General features: G+C 53.0%; 3 protein-coding genes across 12 annotated transcripts; 1 reads left to right on the top strand and 2 right to left on the bottom strand.

Moving 5' to 3' along the window:
* Positions 1 to 556: 556 nt before the first annotated feature.
* On the top strand, positions 557 to 3630 carry Dalrd3 (DALR anticodon binding domain containing 3). 6 transcript variants are annotated; one of them, XM_004833986.4, is made up of 12 exons: positions 557 to 849; positions 928 to 1223; positions 1330 to 1586; positions 1672 to 1751; positions 1833 to 1955; positions 2275 to 2348; positions 2449 to 2510; positions 2612 to 2694; positions 2780 to 2953; positions 3055 to 3142; positions 3232 to 3300; positions 3399 to 3630. In XM_004833986.4, the coding sequence occupies exons 1-12, from the start codon at positions 685 to 687 to the stop codon at positions 3461 to 3463; spliced, it is 1536 nt and encodes a 511-aa protein (XP_004834043.1). In that variant the 5' UTR covers positions 557 to 684; the 3' UTR covers positions 3464 to 3630. The 6 variants fall into 6 exon arrangements, with proteins under 6 accessions (XP_004834043.1, XP_021115427.1, XP_087042171.1 ...); XM_087186045.1 differs by having other exon boundaries at positions 564 to 849; positions 2810 to 2953; positions 3029 to 3142; XM_004833985.4 differs by having other exon boundaries at positions 570 to 849; positions 3029 to 3142.
* Positions 3162 to 10279, bottom strand: Wdr6 (WD repeat domain 6). 4 transcript variants are annotated; one of them, XM_087186035.1, is made up of 6 exons: positions 9901 to 10279; positions 4990 to 7471; positions 4812 to 4907; positions 4608 to 4724; positions 4393 to 4511; positions 3162 to 4300 (listed from the first exon to the last, which is right to left on the bottom strand). In XM_087186035.1, exons 1-6 carry the CDS (start codon positions 10277 to 10279, stop codon positions 3837 to 3839), a joined length of 3657 nt encoding a protein of 1218 aa, XP_087042161.1. In that variant the 3' UTR covers positions 3162 to 3836. The 4 variants fall into 4 exon arrangements, with proteins under 4 accessions (XP_087042161.1, XP_087042163.1, XP_087042162.1 ...); XM_087186037.1 differs by having other exon boundaries at positions 4812 to 4895; positions 9901 to 10127; XM_087186036.1 differs by having other exon boundaries at positions 4812 to 4895; positions 9855 to 10031.
* On the bottom strand, positions 10232 to 24248 carry P4htm (prolyl 4-hydroxylase, transmembrane). Of its 2 annotated transcripts, none has more exons than XM_004835139.3 (9): positions 23305 to 24248; positions 23135 to 23216; positions 15719 to 15909; positions 14692 to 14788; positions 12935 to 13097; positions 12206 to 12391; positions 11415 to 11505; positions 11157 to 11280; positions 10232 to 10654 (listed from the first exon to the last, which is right to left on the bottom strand). In XM_004835139.3, the coding sequence occupies exons 1-9, from the start codon at positions 23653 to 23655 to the stop codon at positions 10434 to 10436; spliced, it is 1506 nt and encodes a 501-aa protein (XP_004835196.1). In that variant the 5' UTR covers positions 23656 to 24248; the 3' UTR covers positions 10232 to 10433. The 2 variants fall into 2 exon arrangements, with proteins under 2 accessions (XP_004835196.1, XP_021115724.1); XM_021260065.2 differs by having other exon boundaries at positions 15689 to 15909; positions 23305 to 24238.
* Between the last annotated feature and the right edge of the window lie 1813 nt (positions 24249 to 26061).

Here is a 26061-nt window from a genome sequence, read left to right as displayed (position 1 = left end):
GATGGGGGGGTAGTAAAAGTGTATGTCTTTAATGTTACTGTCTTTTCTAATGACAACACACTTAGGGCAGTTTTTTTTTGTTTGTTTGCTCTCTGTACTGGGGATTGAACCCAGGGCCTTCGCACTGAGCCAAATTTCCACCCTTATTTTGTGAGTTCTAAGCTTTTTTTTTTTTTTTTTTTTTGGTACCGGGGATGGAACTCGGGACCTTGAGCTAAATCCCCGGCCCCTCCATCCTTATTTTGAACAGTGTTTCGCTGTTAACCCAGGCTGGGCCCGAACTTGCGATCCTCTTGCGTCCTAGCCTGCTGGGGTTACAAACTTTAGCCACCAAAACTGGCTCTGACGCTTAATTACGTTTAGGACGGTGCAATGAAACATCGTCATACAGAGATGAGACTTTAATGACTAGGCGTCTGGCCTGAGCCTCAACCCGGTCGCGAGGATGCTTTTCTGACTACTAATGTCGGGCGATGAGAGCGGGCCCCGAGGTTTCGGACTCGGGTCCAGGAGCAAAGCAGCCTGCCCACTGGGCGCCGAGGGCTGGAAGCTGGCACCGCCCCTCAGCTCGGACGCACCTGTTCACCGCAGGTCTCAGCCAGAGCCTAGTCTTCTCCGTCCGCGCTGCCGGAAGTTCCGCCTCTGACGATTTGCTTCCGGTTCGGGTAGCTCTTTCCGGTCGCTATGGCGACGGAACGTCTTGGAGTAGGGGAGACACTAGGGGCCCTAAATGCGGCTTTAGGGCCTGGCGACCCAGTGTGGTTTAAAGAGACACATGCCCGGCACCTGCGAGTTCGAGATTTCCTGGCGCCGCGACGCGCACTACAAGCGCGCTTCGGGGACGGCCAGGTGGGTGTGAGCCCGGCGGGATGTGTACCACAGGCCTGGCGGGAATCTGCGCCCGCTCACCCACTCGTCTGCCCTCAGGTGCCCGAGCATGTGCTCCGTGCCCTCGCCGGCTTGCAGGGCCCCGGGGTGGCCCCAGTACTGTGCTGCGCGCCGACACCCGCGGGCTTGTCGCTCCAGCTTCAGCGGCCTGTTGTCTTTGAGCGCGTCCTCGGCGCTGTGGCCTCCTATGCTACGCCGGCCAACTGCGCTTCACCAGGCCTGCGCATCCTCCTGCACTGCCCAGCGCTGCGCTGCAGTCCTGGCGCGCTCCGCTTGAGCCAGCTGCGGGCCGTACTCGTGGCTGATCACCTGGCGCGAGCTCTGCGCGGTCAAGGGTATAAGGAGGCCGAGGCCAGGGTGGAAAAGGGACCTGTGAAGTGGCGCAGAGGGTTGGCAATACGGAGCTGCTGCACAGGCTGAGGCCTCCCCCTCTCTTTACAGGGTGTGTGTGCGCTTAGTTCCTGCAGTGCAGGACCCGCACCTACCAACCTTTCTGCAGAAACTGCGAGTGGACTGGCCCACTGCCTCGAAAAATGCACCGGCGGAAACCCTAAGAGACTTCGTGCTTGCAAAGTTCACCTCTGCCCAAGACCAGGAGACACTACCCCCGGGTGTTTTGGGCAGACTGGGCCTGAAGGAGCTGGTGAAAGAACAGGGCCGTGGGGCTGGCTATGACCCCAACGTGGACAAGTGCCTGGGTGGGACTTGGAGCCAATCAGAGCAGAAAGGAGGGGTGTACCTCTGCCCACCTGGGCAGCCTTAACATCTGTGTTCTCTTTGCAGTGACTGAGGAGCTGCTGTGTGTGTTAGCTGAGCTGCAGGAAGCTGTGCAGCATTGGCCCAAGGGCAACTACCCAGTCCTGGTTAGTAACTCCCGGTCCTGCAGGCCTTTAGCAAACCATATAGCCTGCATTTCTGCGGTGACTGCCCTCTTCCCTTGTAAGCCCCCAGATTCTGATGTAGACAGCTGCATGGTTATACATGTGGTAAGCTGTGAAGAGGAGTTCCAGCAACAAAAGTTGGACTTGCTTTGGTGGAAATTGGATGACCAGGCTCCTCTCAGACAGGTAGGTTATTGATGGTGGAGTTCCTGCAACCTCAGAGGGTCCTTGAAAACTCAAGAGCCTGTTAGCTGATGGGTTCAGAAATTAGGGGAGATTGAATTACTGAGCTGGCATGTCCAGTGGGTACAGAAGTCTTCTTGGGGTAGGTCTGAAGAACACTCAAGAATAGTGTTTTGAAGGGCTGGGCTTGCAAGGCACCAAGCCTGGTGGTTACACATTGAGAGTGGGTCAGGCTGGAGTAGAGGCAGCAGATTTTGGTTCCTGAAGAGACTATGGCTACAGGGCAACACTAACTGAGCTGAGTCCCTGCTCTCTTCCACAGAAGCACCTGGTCTGTGGCCCAGTGAAAGTAGCTGGTGCACCCAGCACTCTGATGACTGCCCCTGAGTACTATGAGTGAGTGAGGCTGGAAGGCCACCCCAGCCAGGGAAGTTGAGATAGGGGACAGGGGTCTGTGCTGGGCTGTACCCACTGGGTCTTCTCTTCACAAATGCAGGCTCCGGCATGCCCAGGTGTGCAAGGCCTCAGCACTGAAGCATGGTAGTGATCTGGCACAAGGTGCGCCTGGGAGACCCTGGCTGTGCCCTGGAATAGGGGCAGGTCATTTGTACCCCTCCGTGCTCCTTGTCTAAAGAGACTGATGATATATACTCACCCAGACCCAGCATGGACAGAGATCTCTGAGCTTCTCACTGTGGCCACTATCAAGTTTGAGATGCTGAGCACAGCCCCACAGAGTCAGGTGAGCCTGGGCATCTCACAGGACTGATTTTGGGGTGACAGGGTGTGGTGTCTGCCCTTTCCGCAGCTCTGCCTCCATTCCCCAGCTCCTCCTCGCTGACATCATCTCCACAAAGGGCACAAAAAGTGGTATCTTTGTCATGTATAACTGTGCCCGTCTTGCCACACTCTTTGAGGGTTACAAGCGCAATATGGAACAAGGTCTGTACCCCACTTTTCCATCCGTGAAAAGTCTGGACTTCTCACTGTTGCATGATGAGGTGAGTGCCCCTTTTGGGTAGCTGGCAGAAGCAGGAGGCTTGGACTTTCCCTCCCAGCACCCTTCTCCCCTGCAGGGGGAGTGGCTGCTGCTCTTCAATAGTGTCCTTCCCTTTCCGGACCTGCTCAGCCAGATTGCAGGCCTGTTCTGCACTGGCCCAGGGCTCCACATCAGTGCTCGCACAGAAACAGTGAGTCTTAGAACACTAGGACAGACACAACACATTCTACTTTATTCTGGGCCAAAGACACAAGCCAGTGACTCAATCTCTATCTCTAGGTATGCAAGTTCTTGGTACAGCTCAGCATGGACTTCAGTTCATACTACAACCGGGTACACATCCTAGGGGTGAGCACAGCAAAAGGGGGTGTGTGGGAGGTGCAGAAGGTTACAGAGTGAAGCCAAGGGAAGCAGAGGATGAGACCAGTAGGTCCCTTCTCCTTCAGGAGGCTCGGCCACATCTCTTTGGTCAGATGTTTGCCCGCCTGCAACTTCTAAGAGCCATTCGTGAGGTGCTCCACGCTGGCCTGGCTATGCTGGGTCTCCCACCACTGAGCCACATCTAACGTCACAGAGAGCTCAACATCTGGGAATGTTTACAAAATTATCAACTGGGAAAAGAAAGTAATAGCCACAGATGTTAGGACCTTGGAATCAAAATAAATTGCTTGCTATAAAGTTTTGTCCTGTGGTAGGAAGCAGGGTGTCTTCTCTGTCCACCCAAGCAGCACTCTACTCACCTCTAGTCCTGCTCTGGAGTCAGGAACCCATGGCTGCCACAGCCTCTCCTCGAGGCATGCTGGGCACAGGCACAGACAGTCGATCCCTGCTCCACTGCCTGTGAGCAGGCCCCATACCCAGCACACTGGCCACCGTGGGACATCTCAGTCATACCAGTTGTAAACCTCAAGCCCTTGGCCCCCAAGAGCACAGCGGTGGCCAAACTCGGGGCTCACAGGCCAGCAGTCCATGTCAGCCACATCTGGCACATGGTACACAGTGCTGTTCATGAAGGTGGGCTCACCATGTCCCAGACGCCAGAATGTCAGACGCTGGTCAATGGAGGCTGAGACCATGAGGCTGGGGCTCAGGATCTTGAGGCCTGTCACATGGGCAGCATGTGCACAGGGGACAGAATATTCTTCTAGCACATGTAACTGGGGCACCAGCTCAGGCTCACCCACAGCTTCTTCCACCTCTGGTGTCTCCACAGCGAGCACAAAGACATGGAGGGAGCCATCCTCACTGCCACTAGCCACAAGATGGTGGCCTTCACATGTGGGCAAGGTGTGCAGGCTGTTGACACCACAGCTGTGGGCCTGGAGCGTCATGCAGGGAGTGCCCAGCCCTAGAGAAAGAAGATGGGTTTTAGGGCCCTTGTGTGTGAGAGCAAAGTGAGAGGTGGGGAGAGGTAGCCCCAGTTGCACACTGGTTACTCACGGCAGGGAAGGCCAGGGTCTGCTGGAGGCTCAAGGACAGTAGAACCACTGTCCAGCACAGTGGTAAGGTCCCAGAAGGCCAGGTTGCCATCAGTAGCTGCACTGCACAGGAACAGCCGCCTGAAATCCAGGGCAGGGAAGCCAAGCGAGTAAAATGGATGGAGAACAACAGGAACTCCCCATCCACCCAGGCAGGACCACCATGCAGCCCCTCACCGCCGCTGGTTGGGTGCCTCATGTGTAAAGGAGTGGACCTTGAGGACACAGCGCTTGTGGTGGAAAGTTTCAGCAAGAAGCTGCAGAATTCGCCCAGAGTCCTGCAAGAGAAAGAGCCTGGGGGCCAGAGGGTAGCCCAGCTCAGAACTCATCCTGGACCACTCACACCCTTTGTCTCCACCCTCTAGGCCCCTGTGCACTCACCTCACTGCCCCATCACTACAGGCTACAGCCACAAGGGGGCCAAGGCCAGGGCGGTCAAGTTCACAGACAGCAAGGGACATGTACCTGAAACGAGAGCTGTCAGGGGCAGCCTGCAAATGTAGGGACACCTGGCCCTGCATAATCCCACCTCGAACTCCTGCCTGGGAGTCTGCATTACCTGGTCTCAGGGTCCACCTTGACCTTGCGATGCCGATTGGGCTGCTGGTCCCAGTACTCATCTAGCCGGTGGGATGAAAGGTGTATGACGTGGCAGGCAAGCCCGCTTGAGGTGCTAGGGTCAGGACTGACCATGATGCTGAAGCAGTGCATCTCTGCTCGACCACCTGCAGACACTACATTGGCAGTCAGACCTGGCTGAGGATCATGAGGGCCGCCTGGGGTGCTGAGGCCCCACACAGCCAAAGCTCTCACGGAGGAGATATGATTGCAGACAGCTGTGAGGGCATGGGCTGAGCCTGTGGTGGTGGGGAGTGCAAGGACACAGACAGTAGTGTCCTCACTGCAGGTGATCACGATGTCGGTCAGGCCAGGCCCCTCGCTATCAGGCTCCAAGTAGTCAGGCTGCTCCAAGCTGGGCACTTCAAACTCAGGCTCCAGGATGATGGCACCCACACGTTTTACACAGGTGATCTCCCGGCCATGCAGACCCTCCCGGAGGATCACATGTGGCCGGGTGCAGCCACCCAGAGCCTGGTAGAGCATGACATCCCCATCCTTGAGGTAGGCAAAAGCCATGGCTGCTTCAGTATCGGAGAAGGCCCAGGAGCGGTGGCCTCCTCCACAGCTGACCACGTGCAGCTTCTCATGTGACCGAGGGCTCCACACCACAAACTCGTTGGCATGGAAACCCAGGATGACCATGCTCCCATCAGGCACCACTCGAAGCCCAGCAACCCAGTTCATGCCCCGACAGGTCTTCTGCCGTAGGACTGGCTGGAGCTGGCTGCCTCGCACAAAGAGCTGGTAGTAGGCACCATCCCTCCCTGTGGTATACACATAACCAGCATGACAGGTGACTGAGGTCACACCCTGCTTCCCATGCAGAGAATGGAGGGTAGACACAGGGCTCCACTCAGCCACAGCATTCTCAGCCCCACCTGTGCCACCATCCCCTCCAAGTGCCCCAGCTCCAGGCTCAGCCTTGCCTCCAACCCCAGGGTCCTTGAGCACTCCTGGTCTGGAGGGGAATAGGAGCACAGAGCCTCTGCGGTCTCCACACACCAGGAAGTCACCTGGGGGCACAAAAGCACTGCATGTGTGCCATCTCTGCTTGCTCGGGGGCAGCAGGTACCGGCAACGTTCTGTGACAAAGATGGCCTTGCCAGAGGGTGCAGCTGAGATCTCTAGGCAAGCTACCACTCCACCAGGGCCAGAGGCCAGCAACAGGAGCTCCTCATAGCCACGCAGGGCCCAGCTCAGGCTATAGACCTTCCCGGGGAATAGGGCACAGTTCACAGCAGCAGTTGGAGTGTTGATGGGGACAACCTTGACGCAACCTACCCCATTGGCCATAGCACACAGTCCAAAGCCTTCAGGACCAGGAGCTGCCTCCAGCAAGCAGTAAGACTGGAAGTGCTTATCCTCTAGCAGCTGCTCCCAACATTTGACCTCAAGGTCATAGAAGTACAGGGTGCCTGTATCAGTCACTGCCAACAGTCGCCAAGAGCCAGCCAGTGTCACGGCCTTGAGGGTACCTGGCCGGCTAGGGGACTTGAAGCAGAGAGCCGAGACCCCTAATCCCGGGTACCCACGTCCTGCCAGGTGCCACAGCCGAATGCCTGAGTCATCACCCCCAGTGATAACCCAGGTCTGTTTCTCATGAGCAGCCAAGGCCCGGATCCCACGGCCCTGGTGGCCCCGAAAGGCTTGGAGGATCTCACCTTCATGACTCCACACCAAGCACACACAGTCTTCACCTGCACTGATAAGGTAATTCTCTAGCAGCTTGACCTGCCACACACGGGCACTATGTCCAAAGCAGTGTCCAATATTCTGCACCCGACCTCCAGGCACCCGCAGGTCACCAACTTTCCAGATACGGACACTTCGGTCTTCTGAAGCTGTTGCTAGCAAGCCCTTGCTTTCCAGGTAGGACATGCTGAAGATGACGCCTACATGCCCACTGATCCGTCGGTCAGGTGCCACAGGCTTGTTGTCTGCTAGAGCAGCTGCTGGGTACCAGACTAGAAGCTGGTTGGAAACGGCGCCTGCCACTATGGTTAGTTCCTTCCAAGTCTCTCCAATCAGGCAGGCTGAGGAGAGGGTGCATCTGTCCGTGCAGGGTACATCCTGTAGCATGCATCCTACCACAGGGTCATACAGCAGCACTGAGTTGTGACCCAGGGCCAAGGCCACATTACCTTCAAGCCAGCGTACATCCCAGATCCAGTCAGACATGTTCCATAGGCCAGAGCGCCAGAGCTCCCGGAAGCGGCTCTGACCCCAGCTAATCTTCACAATTCTGAGTCCCTTGCTTCCAAATACAGCTATCATGGCCTCTGAGTCCAGGTCTCCATTGGGCTCTGGTCGAACCCGGAACCCATGGATAAGATAGTGGCCAAGCAGGTTCTGCACTCTCTTCATCATCCGCAGATGCCCACCAAAGTCCAAGCTGTATACCAGGACATCAGGCCCCTCACCTAGACAGAGCCAAAGAGCCACATCAGAACTGCTCACCTAACTCTGATGATCCATAGAGAAGAGATGGGGCAGCGAGACTTCTCAGCATGTAGCCTATGGATGTATCAGCAAAATACCACAGCTTGAACCTTAGAAAACCCTTGGTCTCAGCTTCAGGTGGACTTGCCTTTTTTTTTTCTTTTCTTTTTTTAGACAAGGTCTCATTATGTAGTTCAGGCTGGCCTTGAACTTACTATGTAGTCCAGGCTGGCTTCAAACTCGCAGAGATCCTCCTGCCTCAGCCTCCTGAATGCTGGGCTCACAGGTGTGCACCACCACACCCGGCCCAGCTGAACTCAGTTTTGCAGTGCAACTCTCTGTTCCCTTCATCAATGACTTTTTTTTTTTGGTACTGGGGATCGAACTCGGGCCCTTGCACTTGCGCAGCAGGTGGTGAAACCACTGAGCTAAATCCCTGGCCCTATCAATGACTTGCTTTTCTGTACTGAGAATCAAACTCAAGGCCTTCTCACTGAGCTATATCTTCAACACTTTCACTCTTTTTCATCTTTTATTCTGAGATAAGGTCTTGCTAAGTTGCCAAGTTGCCCAGGCTGGGTTTTAATTTTCAATCCTCCTGCTTCAGCCTTCTAGAAAGCTGGGATTACAGGTCTGCACCACCACACTCAGCCACATGGATAGAATTTAAGAATTGTAGCTGCCAAGTGTGGTGGCACATGCCTGTTATTCCAGTACTCTTGAGGCTGAGGCAGAAGGATCTTCATGAGTTTGAAGCCAGCCTGAAGTACATAGCGAGATCCTGTCTCAAAAAACCACCACCTCCACCATCACCACCACCACCACCACCAACAAAGAACTGTAGCTAAGGGCCAGGGATTTAGCTCAGTGGTTCCACCACCTGCCTTGCAAGCTCAAGGATCTGAGTTTGATCCCTGGTACCAAAAACAAAAACAAAAGAACTGTAGCTATGGGTTTAGTCTGTAGCTTCATGATAGTTATAGCATGTATGAGACTCTGGATTCAATACCCAGCACCAATAAAAAAAAAAAAAAGTAAAGAATTATACTATAAAATGTCATAAGAAAACATTAATTGTGCTTTCTAACTTACATTTTCCAAGTCATTCTCAACTTAAAGCCTTAAGTGGAGTCATAAGGGTAAAGTTGGCTGAAAATGGAGCCAACAGCCAAGAATTCAGAGAGAGAGGCCAAGATGTGGAGAAATGTGGAGTCTTTTGGACCCAGTGAGTAGATCTGGCAATGCCTGTAGCTACCCTGCCCCTTTCTCAATGGTGGGGAAGGAACCCAGGGCCTTCACTGAAGAACACCCCCAGCTCTACATCTGACTTTAAGAAAGAAAGAATAAATTATTTCCCCCTTAAAAAAAAATTGGCCTGGGGATGCAGCTCACTGGTAGAGTGCTTGCCTAGCATGCCCCTTCTCATGGTTCTGGGTTCCACACCAGCTCCACAAAAAAACCAAAAAATTAAAATCTTAAATAACAAAACCTGTAGTGAGTCCTCTTCATTGCCTTTAGTGATAAGGTCAGATGAAGGTCTAAAACACTCTAGCCTCTGCTTCCTTTTCCAGCTACTTTTCCCCCCAGGCCCCACACCGGCTCCAGACTCAACAGAATTCTTTGCCCCAAAACGACAAATTCTCCCAGCCTCAAGGGCTTTGACAAGCCCACCGTCTGCCAGGAACTTATCTTTGGTTCTACTTTAGCTGTTTCCTCAACAATCTTTAGGATTTTAGCTCATTGCAGAATTTTGTACTTCCAGATCCGCCACAGCAGATCAAAGCACTCGTACACGCACCACTCGTACACGCACACGCCCCTCTTAGGGCTAGTGGCTGCTCACTCAAGGCCTGACAGCCGGCACCTGGCCTTGGAACCCTTATAAAACACTCAGTATCATCGGTCACTAGTGGCTTCCTATCAGGCCGTACTGCTTCCCAGGATCCTGACACCGCAGATCCAAGCCTCTGCAGCCAGCCACAGGCCGGTGCCTTCTGAGCCAGTCCTCGGTGGGACCCCAGCGCCCGCCTCTCTGAGCACTGCCTTACTCAAAAAGGTCTCATAGGCAATTTTCCCCGACACTCTTTAAGGGCCTTCCACTCCTCAGCCTCCCGGTGATGCCCCGCCCCGACACACCCCTTGGACCACGCCCCCACACCTCCCTCCGCTCGCCGCATAACCTCGGAGGGCTGCCCATTCTTCCCCAAGCCGCGTCTCCCCGCAACTGGGCTGCAGTGTTGAAGAAAGGCTGTAAGGGCCACACCACCTTTGCCCGCCCTCCTCGGAATGGCCCTCGTTCCCGGCCGGCCTCAGCCCGCCGCCCACCCCACCCTAGCATCCTTTTGTCCTTGTACCCCGACCCACTGGGGTGCTCAATTTCTTCGCCAGCGAGTCTCGAGTCGAATCTCACCCGCTAATAACCGGTCCCCCACACACTCCAGCCCCGTAACCGGGAGGAGTATGAGCTCGGAGGTCGCCCGCGGCCACACGTAGTCTCCGAGAGCATCCATGTCGATCCTCTGGCCCCGCTGCCTCCGCGGCGAAGACACCTGCACTCTCGCGAGAACTAGAGATCCGCGGCGCCCGCCCTTAGCCGGACCTGCGGCTTGGGCCCAATGAAGACCTTCCCCTCGAGCAGCCCGGCTTCTGATTGGCGAAATGTGAGGACGGAGCCACACCGGCTCAGGCCGCCCGCCTCCTCTCCCATCCTCCACCGACCCAGAGCTAGTCTGCCCGGCAACTAGAAGCCACAGGAGTTTATTTGACCGAGCAGCATGGGGTCCGCACATAATAAATAACACGAACACGGGAACTGGGCCGAAATCGCGGCTGCAGGCAGGCTCGGGACAAGATATCGGCCAGGACTTTGCAGTTGTAGAGGACGAGAGCCAAGCCCACGACCTGGGGGTGCGCGGCTCAGTGGGAGTCTGGCTGACCCTCCCTTTAGAGCTCCACGCGCGCGTCGCGGTAGGCTCGGTCCAGGGCCCATTCGGGCTGCGAGTTGGCGCCGCCTTCGCGGGATAGGCGTGCCATCTCCTGCTGGAACAGGGCTTGTCGTGCCCGGCTGGGGTCCACATTGATCCAATTGTTGGCAATCCATTTGGTGCCGCGTGTGACGAGGCACCCCCCGTGCAACGAGTAGTCATCCACGTCGCCCACCCAACCTAGAAAGGAGTATGGCATGAGCACAGGACAGGATGTGAGGGGCCTCCGGCCGGGCTGGGCTGGCCTGTGCTTGGCCCCAGACAGGTGGAGGACAAAGCAAGGGTGGGTCCAAGCCTCGGGGCAGCTAACACCCAACGCCATGGCTTCCTTGGGGGCTCAGGATTTCACCCCGCTAATGTACAGTCAACACCACTGGCCTTCTGAAACTACTTTTACCGCTGTGCCTGTCCACAACTCTGCAGTCTGGGCTGGCGAGGGACATGTCCCAGCTCCAGAGAGCAGTAAGGTTGAGGTATCAGGGAATGACAGAGGTTGAGATAACCGGGAGTGGCACTAGTGCTGGGGTAGCCTATAGCCGTCACTACAGGATGGGCTCTGGGAGGCCCAGGCTAGAAAAGCATTTGGATGGCAGCCAGGAACAGACCCTCCAGGGTGGCATAAGGGGCTCCATAAAGGGAAGCTGCCCTCAGGGAACCCCCATGCCTGGCCATAGACCCTCACCTTGCCCATCAGGCAAGTAGTTGTACCAGAAGACTGCTGTGCCTTGCTGAGGCTTGACACGAAGGTTCCCTTTGTCACAGTGCCTCCGTGTGTCACGGAGGTCAACATCATCCTGAATCAGACTCTGTGGACAGCCAAAATGATGGAGTTTTCAGGCCAACTTCCCCAGAATTCCCACTGTATACCCAAGCACCCAGATGTGTACTACATTTGCCCAAGGTCCTGCCAACCCCTAACCCCAACCCAGTTAGCCCTTACCATTTCATCGTAGGTTCTGTTATCTGCTACAGGGAAGACAGTCTCGCCCCCACTGGTGACATTGTTCAAATAAAACAGCACTGTCATGTAGCTGTAAGACAGGGGGGCTGCTGAGCAGGGTCCCAGTTTAGCACATTCCCAGGGCTTACATGTGGGCAGAATAAGCTGCTCAGGTTCCCAGAGGCCAGAGGGCTAGGTGGTGATGGATGACAACAGGGTAGGCCAGTACCCACAAATCCAGTCTTTGAATATGTGTGCCAATGTCTCTGGCCAAGATCACACTTACTAGCTAAATTACATGACCCTTACCAAGAGCCTGGCTGGGAAAGGCAAGCTAGTAGAAGCAGAAAAATCATGCAAAAGGTCTTGAGGACTGGAAGAGCCACATGAAGAGACCTAATCCTGTACCTAGGCAGGGGAGGTGGGCACAACTTTAGAATCTGAGACTGAAGACCTCAACAGTTGAGTCAAGATCCATATCTGCGGGAAGGGACAGAAGGAGCTAGGAGCCCAGCCTTGACCCTTACTTTAGAGCTCTGGGGGCAAGTTTTGGTGCCTGGGGTATCTGGGTCTGTGTTAACTCAAGTGGGCACAATGGTCAGTAGCCACCCATTTCCTGTAATTCAGTAAACAACTCAGGGGAGAGATAAGGGCATCATTGACCAGAGTGGTCCAGGGTACTCTGGGCCCCATGCCATTGTCAAGGGGCACGCCCACAGGGCCAGGCTGTGACTGTCATGGGGGTACCTGTTTGGGGAATCAAAGCCAGCTCCTAGGTGGAAGGTACTTGCCGACAGGAGGTCTCGAAGGGTACAGACTCGTTGGCTACCAGCTTGGTATGAGAGCAGATGGTCTCTGGGTACACAGGCCCGCTGTCCAAATGGGCATGGTAGTGGCCTCCCTCACTGTATCGCACAACCTGCAGCGGCTCACTGAGTTCCACGATCTCAGGTGACAGGCGAGTGAGATGCAGCACTCTGGTGGGCAGCCCCATCCAAGGCAATTTGTTAAGGAGCTGGCACGGTCGACCCTGGGCCTGCCATAAGCTCTTCCCTTGACCACCCCCTTAGAAGCTCCTTGAGTCATCCTAGACTGGTCCTGTAAGAACAGGCAGGGGTCACACATGATGAGCCTTTTTCCCCGGATGACAGGGATGGAGACACCCACTGTGTGGCAAGGAGGTTTCTACTTAATTGGGAGGAATTGAGACCCTCCTCTCAGTAACCAGGCTACTTATTTAAAAGCCTTGCTGGCCAGGGTTAGGGGCCCTTATGGGCAGAGATAAGGAGTCATTTCTCTAATTAGCAGGAAACAAAAGCTTGATTTCTAATCCCAATTGTATACTGTTTGCCCACAACTAGGTTTAATTTGCTTGTGTTAATTGCCTGTCTTCCAGTGGGCCCCATCTTGGTCTAAGAATGTAATTTAATCCTGAATCAGCTAGTGAATTCTGTTCTTCTGGCCCCACCCATGGACCTCTGTGGAGGCCCTGCCCTGGGGAGGCAGCCCCAGCTGCTCACCTCTGGCGGATGGCACGCATGATGTGGTGGGCACCCTCCCCCTGGTAGAGCCATGTGTGGTGGCTGTTCCGCACCAGCTCGCTGGACTCCCCTTTGTGGCTCCTCATGTACATGTGGAAGTCCCGAAGGTCCATGTTGGAGAACTCCTGCAGACTCAGCACTCCTGCACAGGGCACTATCGTTAGTGACTGCCAGGCCAACGTGGAGAGACCAGTGGCAGGCAGCACCTCCCTACCTACCCCAAAGGCGGCAGCAGCCCTGGCCCTGGGGACCATGTGCACTTGTCCCCACCTCGACTCTTGGGTCAGATGAACCTGGTTTCTGTCACATCGGGCCCTAAGGGAAGACCCAGAGAAGTTCATTTTCTCAGTTTAAGCCTTGATTTGGGCCCCAAAAGGAAGAAGCACAACCCCTATTAGAGTGCCACAGCAGAGCCTCCAGAGGAAGCATGAGCATAGGGCTGAATGGGCCACAGGTGACCTTGGAACTCTGAGGGCTCTAGAGTGTGATGTACACATGCCAACCTGTAGAGGCCTAGGAGAGCAAAGCTGATGCTGGGTCTCTGCCAGGGCCTTCCACTGTAGGGTGCAAGCAGGGCCTGTCCCAGAGTCTCCCTCATGACCCCAGGGCCCATCCTGGGTGGAACCCACCTGGCCAGTACTCCCTACTGGGTGACCAGTCCACCTTAGTAGAGAAAGCCAGACACCTGGCCCAGTGAGGAATACCCTCTCCCCAAACCACAAAGCAAGGCTCTACCCTCTTGGGGCTGCAGAAGAGCAGTGGTCTTTGCTCCGCGTTATCTTGCTCTGGCTGATCTGAAGGAGACCTCTTACCCCTTTGGCCCTGTGAGGGTGAGGGCCATTCAAGGGCTGTGCATCTGATCCCAGCTCTGTGCTGAGGGCAGTATGACAGTTCTCAGGCCTCAAGTCCTAGCCTCCTAATTCTTCACTCCAGGTTCACCAGGCTTAGGCCATGCTTCCAAGTCCTATTTGACTTCTGTCTCTTCCTCAGCTGGTCCAGAATTTGGGCACAAAGGTGAAGATTACACTTCAGAAACCCCTTTTTTTTTCTTTTTTCTTTTTTTTTGGTAGGGGGGAGCAGGGTCTTGCTTATGTATTCTAGGCTGGCCTAGAACTTGCATCTGTCCTCCTGTTTGAGCCTCCCAAGTGCTGGGATCACAGGTGTGCACCACCAAGCCCAGCTCCAGAAAGCTTTTAAGGGTTATTATCAAAGGTGTCTGAGACCCTTGCATGACAACTCCCCTGGACCCACACCTGCCCCCAATAGTTAGTAACACTAGCACTTTGATATTTCAGCAAGACTCCAGCTGGGCTGAAGGAAGGTCAGGGAGGCCTTGCATAGAGCAGGGAGGCTGTGATGGGGTGGACCCAGTGCCCGTCTGGAAAGGTGCATGGAGCAAGGAGAACAGCCAAACCCAAACTGGCTGGGTTCACTGTTTCCTCGCTCTGACTCTATGTCCTCTGCCCTCTACCTACTAGTAGCCCAACTTCCTGTGTCCTCGATTCTACATTCCTTCAGGGAGTCAAAAGACTGTCACCAAGAACAATGAGAGATCTGGCTGCCTGCCTGCTTCCTAGGGATAAAGGGAAGAGCTGGTTCCTCCCTTCCTCACCTGAAGTCACTATGGGAGCTGGGATGGAGGCTGCCAGCAGTGGGGGAAGGGCCCCAGCTTTTAAGATGGTACAGCTGGGAGGAGGCAACTCAAGGGACTACACTATGGAGGGGTGTATGCTCACCATCACCATTGGGATCTGCCTTGATCGCAGAGTACATCTCTTGAATGTTCTCTGGAGTCATCCACCATCCATTTCCCAGGCGAGTCTGGGCCAGGACCTAAAGCACAAGAGGGTCCCTCAATGGGGTGACTCCAGTGGTAAAGAGCCATATGGCCCAATTCTTGCGGTAGAGCTAAGGGGTCCAGTGATGGGACATGGGTGAAAACACAAGACAGAGCCTGAGGTTCCCAAGCTGAAAGGAGAGATGACAGGCAGGTCCAGAGGCCTTTGAGGAGCTGGCCAGGAAACAGTGAGAGGCCTGGGAGCCACTGGCTTTCTCAACCCAATACTTCAGAAGTACTGCTGGCTAGAGGCGGAAAGAAAGATGCCTGTGTCACATACACATACCCCCCAGGCCAGGACCTGGCTACTGGGACCCTCAAGAAGGCCATGTTAAGTGCAGTGCTGTGTGAACAATGGAATCCTCAATACTGCCAGACTTCTCTCAGCAGTTCAGGTGTGAGGGGCATACAGAGAAATGTTGGCCACCTTAGAGCTGCCCCCCACCATCCATCATGAGTTCTGAGGAGCCCCCAGCTATCATAGCAAGAAATCCAGTCCACAGAAGGAACAGCACTCAAAAACTGGTGCAGCCAGGTGTGATGGTGCACACCTGTGATCCCAGTACTTGGGAGGGTGAGGCAGAAGGATTGTCAGGAGTTCGAGGCCAGCCTGAGCTACATAGTGAGTTCAAGGCCAGCCTGAACTACATAGCAAGACTCTACCTCAACAAAAACAAAAACAAAAAATCTGTGGTGATAAATTCCATCACCCTTAATGGATCCTCCTCCCATCCTCTGGCATATCCAGAGCAGCAAGGGAGGGCCTCTCTACAAAAGAAAGGGGGCCCTTGGTCTTGGGATGCCCACACAGGCCTGTAGGAGCCTCCACCTGTGAGGGTCAGAGCTGAGCTCAACAAGTGCCACACCATCAAAGAAGTACTTATAGGCGCACCCACCCTGTGCCTACTTAGGCCCCAGGTCCCAACCTCTCGGAGTTGTAGGAGACCATCGTGGTTCTGGTCCAGCAGCTGGAAGAGGTCCAGCTGGCTGACCTGCACAGTGCTCATGGCTTCCTCATACTCTTCAGTGGACAGGATCTGGCTGCGCTGTAACCCCTTCATCTGTGCCAGGTGGATGATGAGCCGACACTCCTCATCACTCAGGAAGCCAGGAATTTCTGCCAGGAGACGGGTAGGTGAGGCCACACACTGAACTGAGGCACTGTGCACCTAGTGTCTTCCTCCCTGCAGGGTTTCTAGGGTGCTTCCAGGTGGCTCCCAGGACTGGAGGACTTTACACACCCTTTACGTATGCTCTGGACCCTATGTCAAGGTGAGGTATCCTGCCAAGGCTGGCTGAGATTTGGCATGTGGGGTCTCTCATTCATGACCACAACACATTTTCCAAGGGGGTCCTGGGAGGTAAGCTGGAGATGGGCTAATCCCCCACCTTGGGGTGCCTGAAGGTCTGAAAGTAGACCTAAGGGTTAGGGTTTGTCTCTTCTTTTTGCTGAAGACATATTTTAAGAGTAGGGAGATTGTGGCTGGTTCTTGCTCTAATTTTTGCTTTTTAGTGCTATTCAAATAAAAATGAACAACGTTGGGTGTGGTGGTGCATGCCTGTAATCCCAGCACTTGGAAGGCTGAGGCAGGAGAACTGCTGCAAGTTTGAGGCCAGCCTGGGCTACATAGTGAGTTCAAGGCCAGCCTGAATTATATAGTGAGACCCTGTCTACAAAAAAGAACTGGGGAGTAAGTAGCTCAATAATGGAGTGCCCCTGGATCGGTGGATTCAGTCCCCAGTACTGGAGGTAGGGGGTATCCAGTCACTGCCAAGAAGGAAAATGGCCTCAGGATGGGAGCAGTTTTAAGTAGTGATCATAGCAGCTTGGGAACCCAGCCTGAGCAACTTGGTGACTGTTTAGTGAGACCCTATCTCAAAATAAAATAAGAAGACTGGCATGTAGCTCAAAGCAAAGGCTTTGGGTTTAATCTCCAGAACCATTTAACAAAAAATAGTGATCATAGCAGACCACATGCAGTGCAGACTCAGTCCACACACTAACTGTCCTAAAAATTTCCTGCAATAACCCACTCCTTAATCCCTACAGTCACCCTTCCAATCCCATCAGTGACTTGCCCAGGGCCCCTGGCTGCTGTACCCAGAATCTACACTCACACCCAGATGCAGCTTCCAGGGGTAGTTGATATGATCACAGGTGATGACACCGAGGACAGAACAAACACTCCCAACCCCAGCCTGCACAACCCTGAAAACCACCAAGCCCAAGAAGGGCATGAGCCAGCCACTGGGAGCCAGCACTGCTGGACAATGGTTACACCAAACTGCTATCAACAGTCACCTCTGGATTGCTTAACATATAAGATAAAAAAGGAAGAAAGGGTTGAGAGGGGAGGGAGGGAGGGAGGGAGAGAGGGAAGGGGAGGGAGGGAGAGAGAGAGAGAGAGAGAGAGAGACAGACAGACAGACAGAGGTTTATTAGGTGCCAGTAATCCACAGGCCAGTGGAAATGCTGCCTTTATCACCTCTACGATGGCTGTGCTAAAAGCAAACAGCACAGTCATCATGTTGGAGCCTAACCAGGAGCTTTGCAAACATCTGCAGGAGTGAGTACTGCCCTATGAGGTCCTCAAACTCAACTCATCAAGGATAGGGCAGAGAATCAGGTGATGGAGAGGAGACAGGGCTGTGGATGCTGGCGGTGCTAACAATGCCATGGAGCCATGGCACACTAGGGGGTCCCCAGTGCATGCTCATCCCCCAAGCTTTGGCACTGTGCTACAACACTGGCTATATAGAGATGCAGCTGCCCAACATGCTGGACCACAACACAGCAGCTGAGGCCATCCAGCAGTCGGTCCGCTGGTTGTCCCTGCTTGCCTGGGAGTGCCACCCCAATGCCCACCTCTTCTTCCGCTCCCTCTTTGCCCCTGTAGGGCAGGGGCTCCCAAGTCCTTGATGGGTATCTTTAGCTAAGGCCTCCTAGAGCAGCTCAGCTCTTCACTAATCCTCTGACCACTTAACAGTGTGCTGGATGCTGAAAAGGAAGAGAGGAAAATGAAGGATTGTTTTATAAGACTGTTTCTGGCCAGAGAAGCAATGCCTATGGGACCATCAAGGGACCACCAATAGTGAGCATGTGGGCTTGGACCCTTGGTCTATAACCACAAACCATCTAAGGCTCTTGCATGTCAAGGTACGGCAGGCTGCAGGCTGCTTCAGGCTGGGGGCTGAAAGTCACTTTCCAGCAAGGCATGGAAGCTCTATCCACCTCAGGGATGCTGGCAAGAGGGGGAGCTGAGCCCCTACCCCTCCCAGGAGCTGTTTCTCCCAGATCCCAGTGGTCACAAGGCTGTTCTTCTGGTTAACCTATCCTGTGAACAATATTTCCCCCAGCTCCTACTCTGCAGAACAAGGCCTTCGCAAGAGCCTCTGGGTAATGTCAGCAGCAGCAAGAATGGGCTCATTTAGACTCTGTGTCAGCCCCAGCCCTAGCCAAGGACTGTTGTGTCCTGAAAGCCTTTCAGGACAAGAGAGAGGAGCCTGATTTCTCCCTTGCGGGTGATTACAGGCACATTCAGGGCCCTCCATACCCTCTTCGTACACTGGATGGCCAGGAGCTGGGGGATGGGAAGGTGTTCTGGAAAACTGGAAAAAAGCCTGAGTTAAGGGAGAAAATCTGGGGACATGAGACCAAGAAGAGAGGGCTGAACGCTGTGATATGTGCAAGCAGAGAAAGCCAGAAAGCTAGGCTGTTGCTAGGTGACCAGAGTATTGTTGCCCAGCAACCAGGGAGAGTTCTGGGCCAGGGCAGCACTAGAAGCACCAGAGGCTCCACCTACCACCACCATTTCCCTCCACCCTGCAGGGTCATCTATCCATGCTGCAGCCTAGCTCGCCTCACTGTGGCTACCCCTGGCCAGCAATCTTGCACTGTGGATGTTTCTCTGTGGGCCATGGTGTCTGTGTTGCATACTAGGGCAAATGAAAGAGGGAACTGCAAATGTTTTGCCTGGTAACAGCTAAAAAATAAATTCCTTTACAAACATGGTTTATTATAAAAAAACCAAACCAAAACAAAAAACCAAACTTGGATGTTACAAAAACAAAAATGAAACAAACAAGCCAGAAATTCTGTTACGGAGGGTGGCATCCCCAGGAACCTGACTTAAGACTAGAGGTGTCGAAGACAGAATCACTGCCCAACCGAGTTGGTTCCCACCCTGCAACACTAACAAGGTGCAGCTAGATCTCAAATGTATGCACAACTTCCTTCAAGGAAGCCAGGCAGGGACCTTCTATGTGTTAAGTGGGAAGATACAGGGTGGCCACCTATTGGTAACCATAGCCTATGCCTAGAGCTGGGGGCACCGAAATCTGCAGCTGGCTATACACCGCACCACTGCCAAGAAGAGAAGCTAACCCTATCAGGGAGAGCATGGGACTTTTAGTCACAACCTCTGCAGTGACCATACAAACCATGTGTGCCCTCCTGGACACATACAGAACCTTTTCTGTTGCCTGCCTCTGCCCCAGATTTGAAGACCACAGGGCAGAGAGGCTTCAGGAACAGCAGGATGGCACTGCTTTCTGACCCCAGTGCTCACCTTGGCCAAGAAGCATGGAGTTAGGCTCCGTGGTGACTAGATGTGCCCAACAGGAAAGACTACCTTCCTGTCCTCCCCAGGCCTGGGATGACGGCTTACCAAACACCCTGTGGCTGCCCACATGCTTAGGTACTCCATGCTAAGGTTCACGGCAGGCACACAGGCTCAAGCTATGCTCCCCTTGGGCAGCGTGCTGCCTGTGCAGCCTCAGACTCAATTATACCTGCTTGACTTTCACTGAGTCTGTGGCTCTATAAAGCAGCAGTGCATACAACATCAGAGGTGTGCATATGGTAGGACAGGGGGTGGAAGATGCAGAAAACTGCATTCATGCACTTAAAAACTTAAACTAATATGCACACAGAAATGATTTCCCTACTTCTGGGCCTCCAGTGTTGTCATGGGCACAGTGATCTGATATAGCTGAGAAAGAATACATTCAGAAATCCTGATAAAGCAGTCATGACTTCAAAATACTCTGTTTTGTATACTGGTTGCTATTACTTGTTTATCTTCTGTAGTCAAGAAAAATGGGTTAAAACTCTTGCTGGCCGAATAGAGGGTGGGGGTGGAGTCACTGTACAAGCAGATAGGTGCTGGCATGGGCTGAACACACAACCTCTCCACACAGCCGATTATCAGTAGAAGACACAATTCTGGCTGCTGGACATACAGCCCGAACAGATCAACCCTCCCACAAACACAGCTCACCTCAGGGACAGAGGCATAAAGGACAAAAGTGAGTACAGAAATAGTTCTTGGCAGTGCTATGTGCTGAGAAGATAAGCAAGCAAGGATGTAACAATGTGCTTGGGACTCTCTCAAGACTGGTCTGAGTACAGAGAGGTCTCTGAGGATGGGTAATCTCAGCAGATACCTCATGGAGCTGAAGCCACCATCTGTGGAAGAGCCAGGCCTAGCTCTAGTCTAGTGAGGAAATCACCACACATACAAAGACCCTGAGGATCAGTGAGCTTGGTGCTGAGGACTGGCAGGGATTGGGGGGGTAGGGTGGCAAGAGATGAGGTCAAAGAGGTGAGAGGGCTCTGAAGCATCACGTGAGACCAAGAAGTGAAACAGGGAGTCTATAGGGCTGGAGATGTAGCTCAGTGGTGAAACGCTTGCCCAGCATGTGCAAAGCCTTGGGTTCCATTCCCAGCACTGCATAGAAGAAAAAAAAAGGAAGGGGTTTGAAGGCTTTTAAAGAAGGGAGATAAGAGATAAAATTGGTTGTTTAAAGACAGAATGAGGGTGAGGCACGATGGAGTGGAGGGAGAAGTGAGCCACTTGTAGGAAGGGAATGTCCCCAGAGACATGATAATGACACTTTCCTTCTGATCTGAACAGGACTAAGTCCTCAGCTGACTCCCAATATTCTCAATGCTTGGGAAATGCCTACCACAGTCATGTAGGCATTTGTATATCCAAGAGCTCAGGATGGGGCCTTTTGTGGCCCAGGTCCCACTTACAAAGTACCTCTATAAACAAGAGTGGGAAACAGGAGACTCCCCAAAGAGAGAGATTGAGGGCTACATAGGATCTTCCCTGCAGTAGTGAGAATCCCTTCTACAGACGTGGAGCCACCTTGGGGGTAGGACCCAAGTCCCCATGTTCCAGCCCACATCTTGAGCATCCTGCCTTCAACCCTGGTTTCTTGGATCTCTGAAGCTGGCAGGTCACAGGTTTGGAGCCTAGAGAAGGCGGAGCCTATAGCAAGTCCATCCTCCTCCGGCTCTGCCTGCCTCTTTGGGATGAGCAGATCAAAGGCTGAACAGACAGGCAAGTATGAGAGGACGGGGGACACTGGTCTTCCTTGGGTGAGGTATCCTTCCCTGGATTTATCCAATACCACAGCATTGCAGAACTGCCATTCTGTGGTTTCCCTCTCTCGAACTTGGACTTCTTATTATCTATTTGCTCCATCTCATTTCACAAACAAGCCCCAGGTCTTTCAAGGTAAACCTGGGCCATCTTTCACCAACTGGCCAGGAGGTAATCTGTTTTGGAGGAAATGAGAACCACAAACAGGAAGTTCATGCTACAGGTGCTCAAATCTCTTAATTATCCCTTTGTAACCATGTGCAGAAATTGGGACCTATGCGATAGCCTAAGCAGCACCAGTTTACCCACTGTCAAATCTCTTCTGCTTCTTGTAATTTACTCTTGGGAGATTCAGATCTGGGTTTCTCATTTTCTGCTTTACAGGACAGCTGAATATTAGAATAACTTTGGCCTTGTGTCTGTTGTAACCTAATGTACTTTTGAATTAGATAGGTACAGGTTCGAGGAAGGCAGATAAAACACAACCTTCTCAGTCAGTCTGTTCACAGCAGTGTGGCAGTAATGGGCTGAGTGTCACTCCTTTGGCCTAGATCATCCTTCCCTGACAGCCAGCCAGAATGATTCCGTACTTCCTACACGTCTTCATGAAAACATCTTTGCACGGAGTCTTTGTGGGACTTTGGGGTCTTCAAGGCTAACAGTGTGGTTGTTATGTGTAGGCTCTATCATTGTAGCTTTCAGATGCCTGCATCCTAATCCTAGGGTCATCACTGAACTACTGCATGAGCCTGGCCAAGCCACTGCAGCTCTCCATACCTCACTTTGTCACTCACTGGCCTCAGGGTGGGATCGACTTCCACCTCACAAGGGTGTTGTAAAAATTAAATAATTAGGGCCGGGGATTTAGCTTAGTGGTTTTGCTGCCTGCTGTGCAAGTACAAGGACCTGAGTTCGATCCCCGGTACCATAAACAAAAAACAAACAAAAAAATTAAATAATTACATGAAGCCCATCATGTAATAGGAACTCAGGAAACATGAGCCATGATGCGGCTCTAGGTGGGGTTATCCTGAAAGGTTCTACCTACAATGGCCAATCAAAAGAAGAATCCGGCCAGGAAGTACTGCACACCTGTCATCCCAGCACTTGGGATGCTGAGGCAGGAGGATAGTGATTTCGAGATCAGCCTGGATAACATAGTAAGACCTCATCTCAAAACCAAACAAACAGGGCCAGGGACTTAGCGCTGCACCTGGCCTGTAAGCGAAAGGTCCTGAGTTCGATCCCTGGTACTGAAACAAACAAACAAACCCCCACAAAAACAAACAAAAGACTCCTAAAAAGAATCTCAGAGTTTTGGCAGCAAAAGCTGTGCCTGCCTGGTTCCCTCATGGGGCGGTGAAGGGGCACTAGTTTATTCACATTTGGATACACTGCTTCTCATAGATCACAGGGTCCACTTTGGGAATGTGATTTCCCATCAGGTGCAGTGGCACATGCCCATAATCCCTGCACTGGGGAGGCTGAGCCAGGAGGATCTCTGGGAGTTCCAGGCCAGCCTGGGCTATATAATGAGTTCAAGGGCTACCTGAACTACATAGTGAGACCCTGTGTCAAAATAAAAATAATAATAAAATAAAAACTTAAAAAGTGATTTCTCCTAGAAGCCTGATACCAGCTGGGACCTGGCTGTCAGTCTCCTACCCTTCCTCTACTCTAGAAGGTGACAGAATTTGTGGTGGCATGAAATGTCCAGAGGCAATGTCAATGTACACTAGCCATAGGGTTGCATTCTGAAGCTCTGTGATGGAAGAGTCCACTGCAGGGAGGATGGCTGAGAGGGGAGTGTGAAAAGGTTGCCCTATTACCTATTTTGGTGAGGGCGGGCTACTTTGAAGCGGCCATCTTCAAAACAAAAAGCACGTGGTTGAAAGGGGCCTCAAGTGGCCACTGCAGCCCTTGGCCCTTCCCGGAAGTTCCTGGTGGACTTACCGAAGAGCAGCGGCTTGAGGCTAAGGGTTCGAATGACGTGGTCTTTGCCGGTGACCAGCTGTACCTTGCGCTCGTACCCCACCTGAGGAAAAGGCGCACAGCTCAGACCCGTAGTGGGGTGCGGCCGCGGGAGGCCCAGAGGTGGGGGGGGGAAGGCGGGGGATACTCACCTTGATGCCTTCTAGCCGGGTGAGGGGACCCAAGGTAGGGACGGTCAGAGGGCCCGGGGAGCGGCGCGGGGGTCCGGGCTCAGTGCTTTCGTCGCCGTTACTGTAGTGCACGAAGAGCAGCAGCGCCAGCACATTGCCCAGGTACAGGTGCACAAACACCATCAGCACCAGGAAGTAGGCCCGCGAGCAGATGCCGCGAGGCTTGCACAGAGGCTGCACAGTCGAGTCTTCGTCGTCGCCTGGCCTGGCCCCAACCGCGACCCCCCGTGGTTCAGGGGTCGCCCACTGCAGACTAGCAGCCTCCGCGGGCTTCCCAGCTCCGGGCCGCGGAACTGTAGCCGCAGCCGCCATGGCGCCCGGGTCGCGCGCGCCCGGGGGAGGGGCCGTTGGGCCCGCGCTGCGCAGTCGCTGGGACCACAGGCCCTGGCGCGCCCCGCGGGTTCCAGAAGCCGGCTTCCCGCTAGCGCCTTGGACCCGCCCCCGGGACTGTTCTCAGCCGAGTGGCCGGCAGACCTGTGCTCTTCCGAAGTAGAAGCTACTCCCACTTGGAGACCCAGGCAAGACAGCACTGTCAGGGCAGCCCGGATGGTAGCTGCTGTCCTGAGAGGCCTCTGCTTACTACAAGAAGCTCAAGGTCTGGTAGGGAGGGAGAGGCTGCGGCCGGCGGCACCAGTCTATGACTCAGTGCTGCGGCAGCCGACTGTACGCAGTGGTGGTGCGGCAGGTCCCACGACCTTCCTGCGGGCAATTGAAGCTGTGTTCCGCCGGCGGCGCGCGCTCCCCAGGAGTTCTGTAGGCGTCAGGCCTTCGGAAGAAGCTGCTTGCTGTGCAGGGTGTGCGGGGATTCCGTAGGCGGCAGGACCCCGGCTGGGGCGGTGGAAGAGCCCTTGGAATCTTGGAGGTCAGCGCCCTGGCAGTCACTCGCAGGAATGCAGCGGGTGCTCAGTGTGCAGTGTAGGTGGGAATGAGAAAAAGGGGCGCTTCCACAATTGAGATGCCACCCTCTCAGAGGAAAAGCAAACTCAGATGATCACCAAAAATGGGGAAGCAGGATAAACCAGTGGCCAAGTTCCAAGGTATCTTCGTGCTCTCTGCCCTTCTAGGGCTGGGTTATTCCCTGGAGGAGACACACATACCCATGACTAAAGCTGACCTTGCACACCCGTATATATTCAGGAGTAATACCATTTCGGCTGCATTTTCCAGTCTCCTTGGGCAGGAGTCCAGTCTCCTTCCTTCTTCACCTGTTCCAGAAGCACCAGTGCACTTCATGTGTGCTTCTGTAATGGACTTAAAGGATGAGGATCCAGATGCCCAATGAGTAATTAAAAGCAGGATGGTCTTGGCATCTTTGCCTACATTTTAGGTCTCCTTTATTGCCTTAAAACAATGGAACAGACCGAGTGTGGTGGTGCACACCTGTAATCCCAGCACTCGGTAGGCTGAGACAGGAGGGTCACCGTGAGTTTGAGGCCAGCCTGGGGTACATTGTCAGCTCAAGGCCAGCCTAAACTACATAGCGAGGCCCTGTCTCAGACAAACAGTGGAGACAGAGGTAAGAACCTGATCTCTTCCCCTTAAAATGAATTATAAAAAAAGAATGTAATTCATTGAAGTAGATAAAGCTGCTATAATCAGTTTAAGATTGTTCACATTTCCTGCAACTGTACTTCCCCACTCCACTCCCATACTGGGGGCTGAATCCAGGGCATTCACTCTGAGTTACATCTCCAGATCTTGTTTTTTTTAAAAGCAAAACATTTATTGGTACATTTTAGATACACATAATGATAACATTTATCATAGGGAGTGTGTACCTATACATGATGTATCATGCTTCTTTTTTCCCATTCTCCCCCTTCAACCCCTGTACCCCACCTTATTTACAAAAGCTTTGTGGCCATTTTTTCCTTCTATTTTCTTTTTTTGGTCCCTTCTTTCCTTTCCCTCTCCTGCCTCCATTATTCCCCTTCTCATTGAACATTTTCTTCCCATTTGGCAACATCTACTATACATTTTGGTCCTTATTTCCACTTTCAGTTTCTCAAACCAAAGAAACAATGCAGTATCTGAACATGTGTGCCTAATTTGTTTCACTTAAGAGTATGGTCTGGAGGGCCAGGGATTTAGCTCAGTGGTTCCACCACCTGCCTTGCAAGCACAAGGACCCAAGTTCAATCCCCGGTACCAAAAAAAAAAATGAGTATCGTCTCAAATACATCCACTTAGCTAGAAATGGCTCAAGCTTATCCTTCTTTATATGGCAGAGTAGTACTCCATTGTATAAAAAAAGCACATCTTTTTTTTTTGTTACTTTTTTTGGTACCTGCGATCGAACTCAGGACCTTGAGCTTGTGAGGCAGGTTGCAGAACCACTGAGCTAAATCCCTGGCCTGACATCTTTATCCATTTGTCAGTTGATGGGGATTTGGGCTGTTTTTTTGGATGCTATTGTGAAAGGTGTTGTTTTCCTAATTTCTCTTTCAGTGAGTTTGTTATTTGTGTACAGGAATGCTATTGATTTTTTGAGTGTTGACTTTGTATCCAGCTACACTGCTGCATTTAGTTATTAAATCTAGAGGTCTTTTGGTGGAGCTTTTGGGGTTTTCTATGTAGTGTATCATGACATCCACAAATAATGATTTCACTTCTTCCTTTCCTAGCTTATTCCTTTTATTTCTTTTTCTTGTTGAATTGCTCTGGCTAATATTTCCAGAACTATATTGAATAAGAGTGATGACAGTGGACATCTTTGTC

This window comes from Heterocephalus glaber, unplaced genomic scaffold (assembly GCF_053883595.1).
Source record: "Heterocephalus glaber isolate CG9 unplaced genomic scaffold, H.glaber_assembly_v1.0 deba00001504, whole genome shotgun sequence".
Classification (NCBI taxonomy): Eukaryota; Metazoa; Chordata; class Mammalia; order Rodentia; family Bathyergidae; genus Heterocephalus; species Heterocephalus glaber.
Note: the sequence above shows the minus strand (reverse complement) of the source record. Positions and strands in the feature narration are given on the sequence as shown.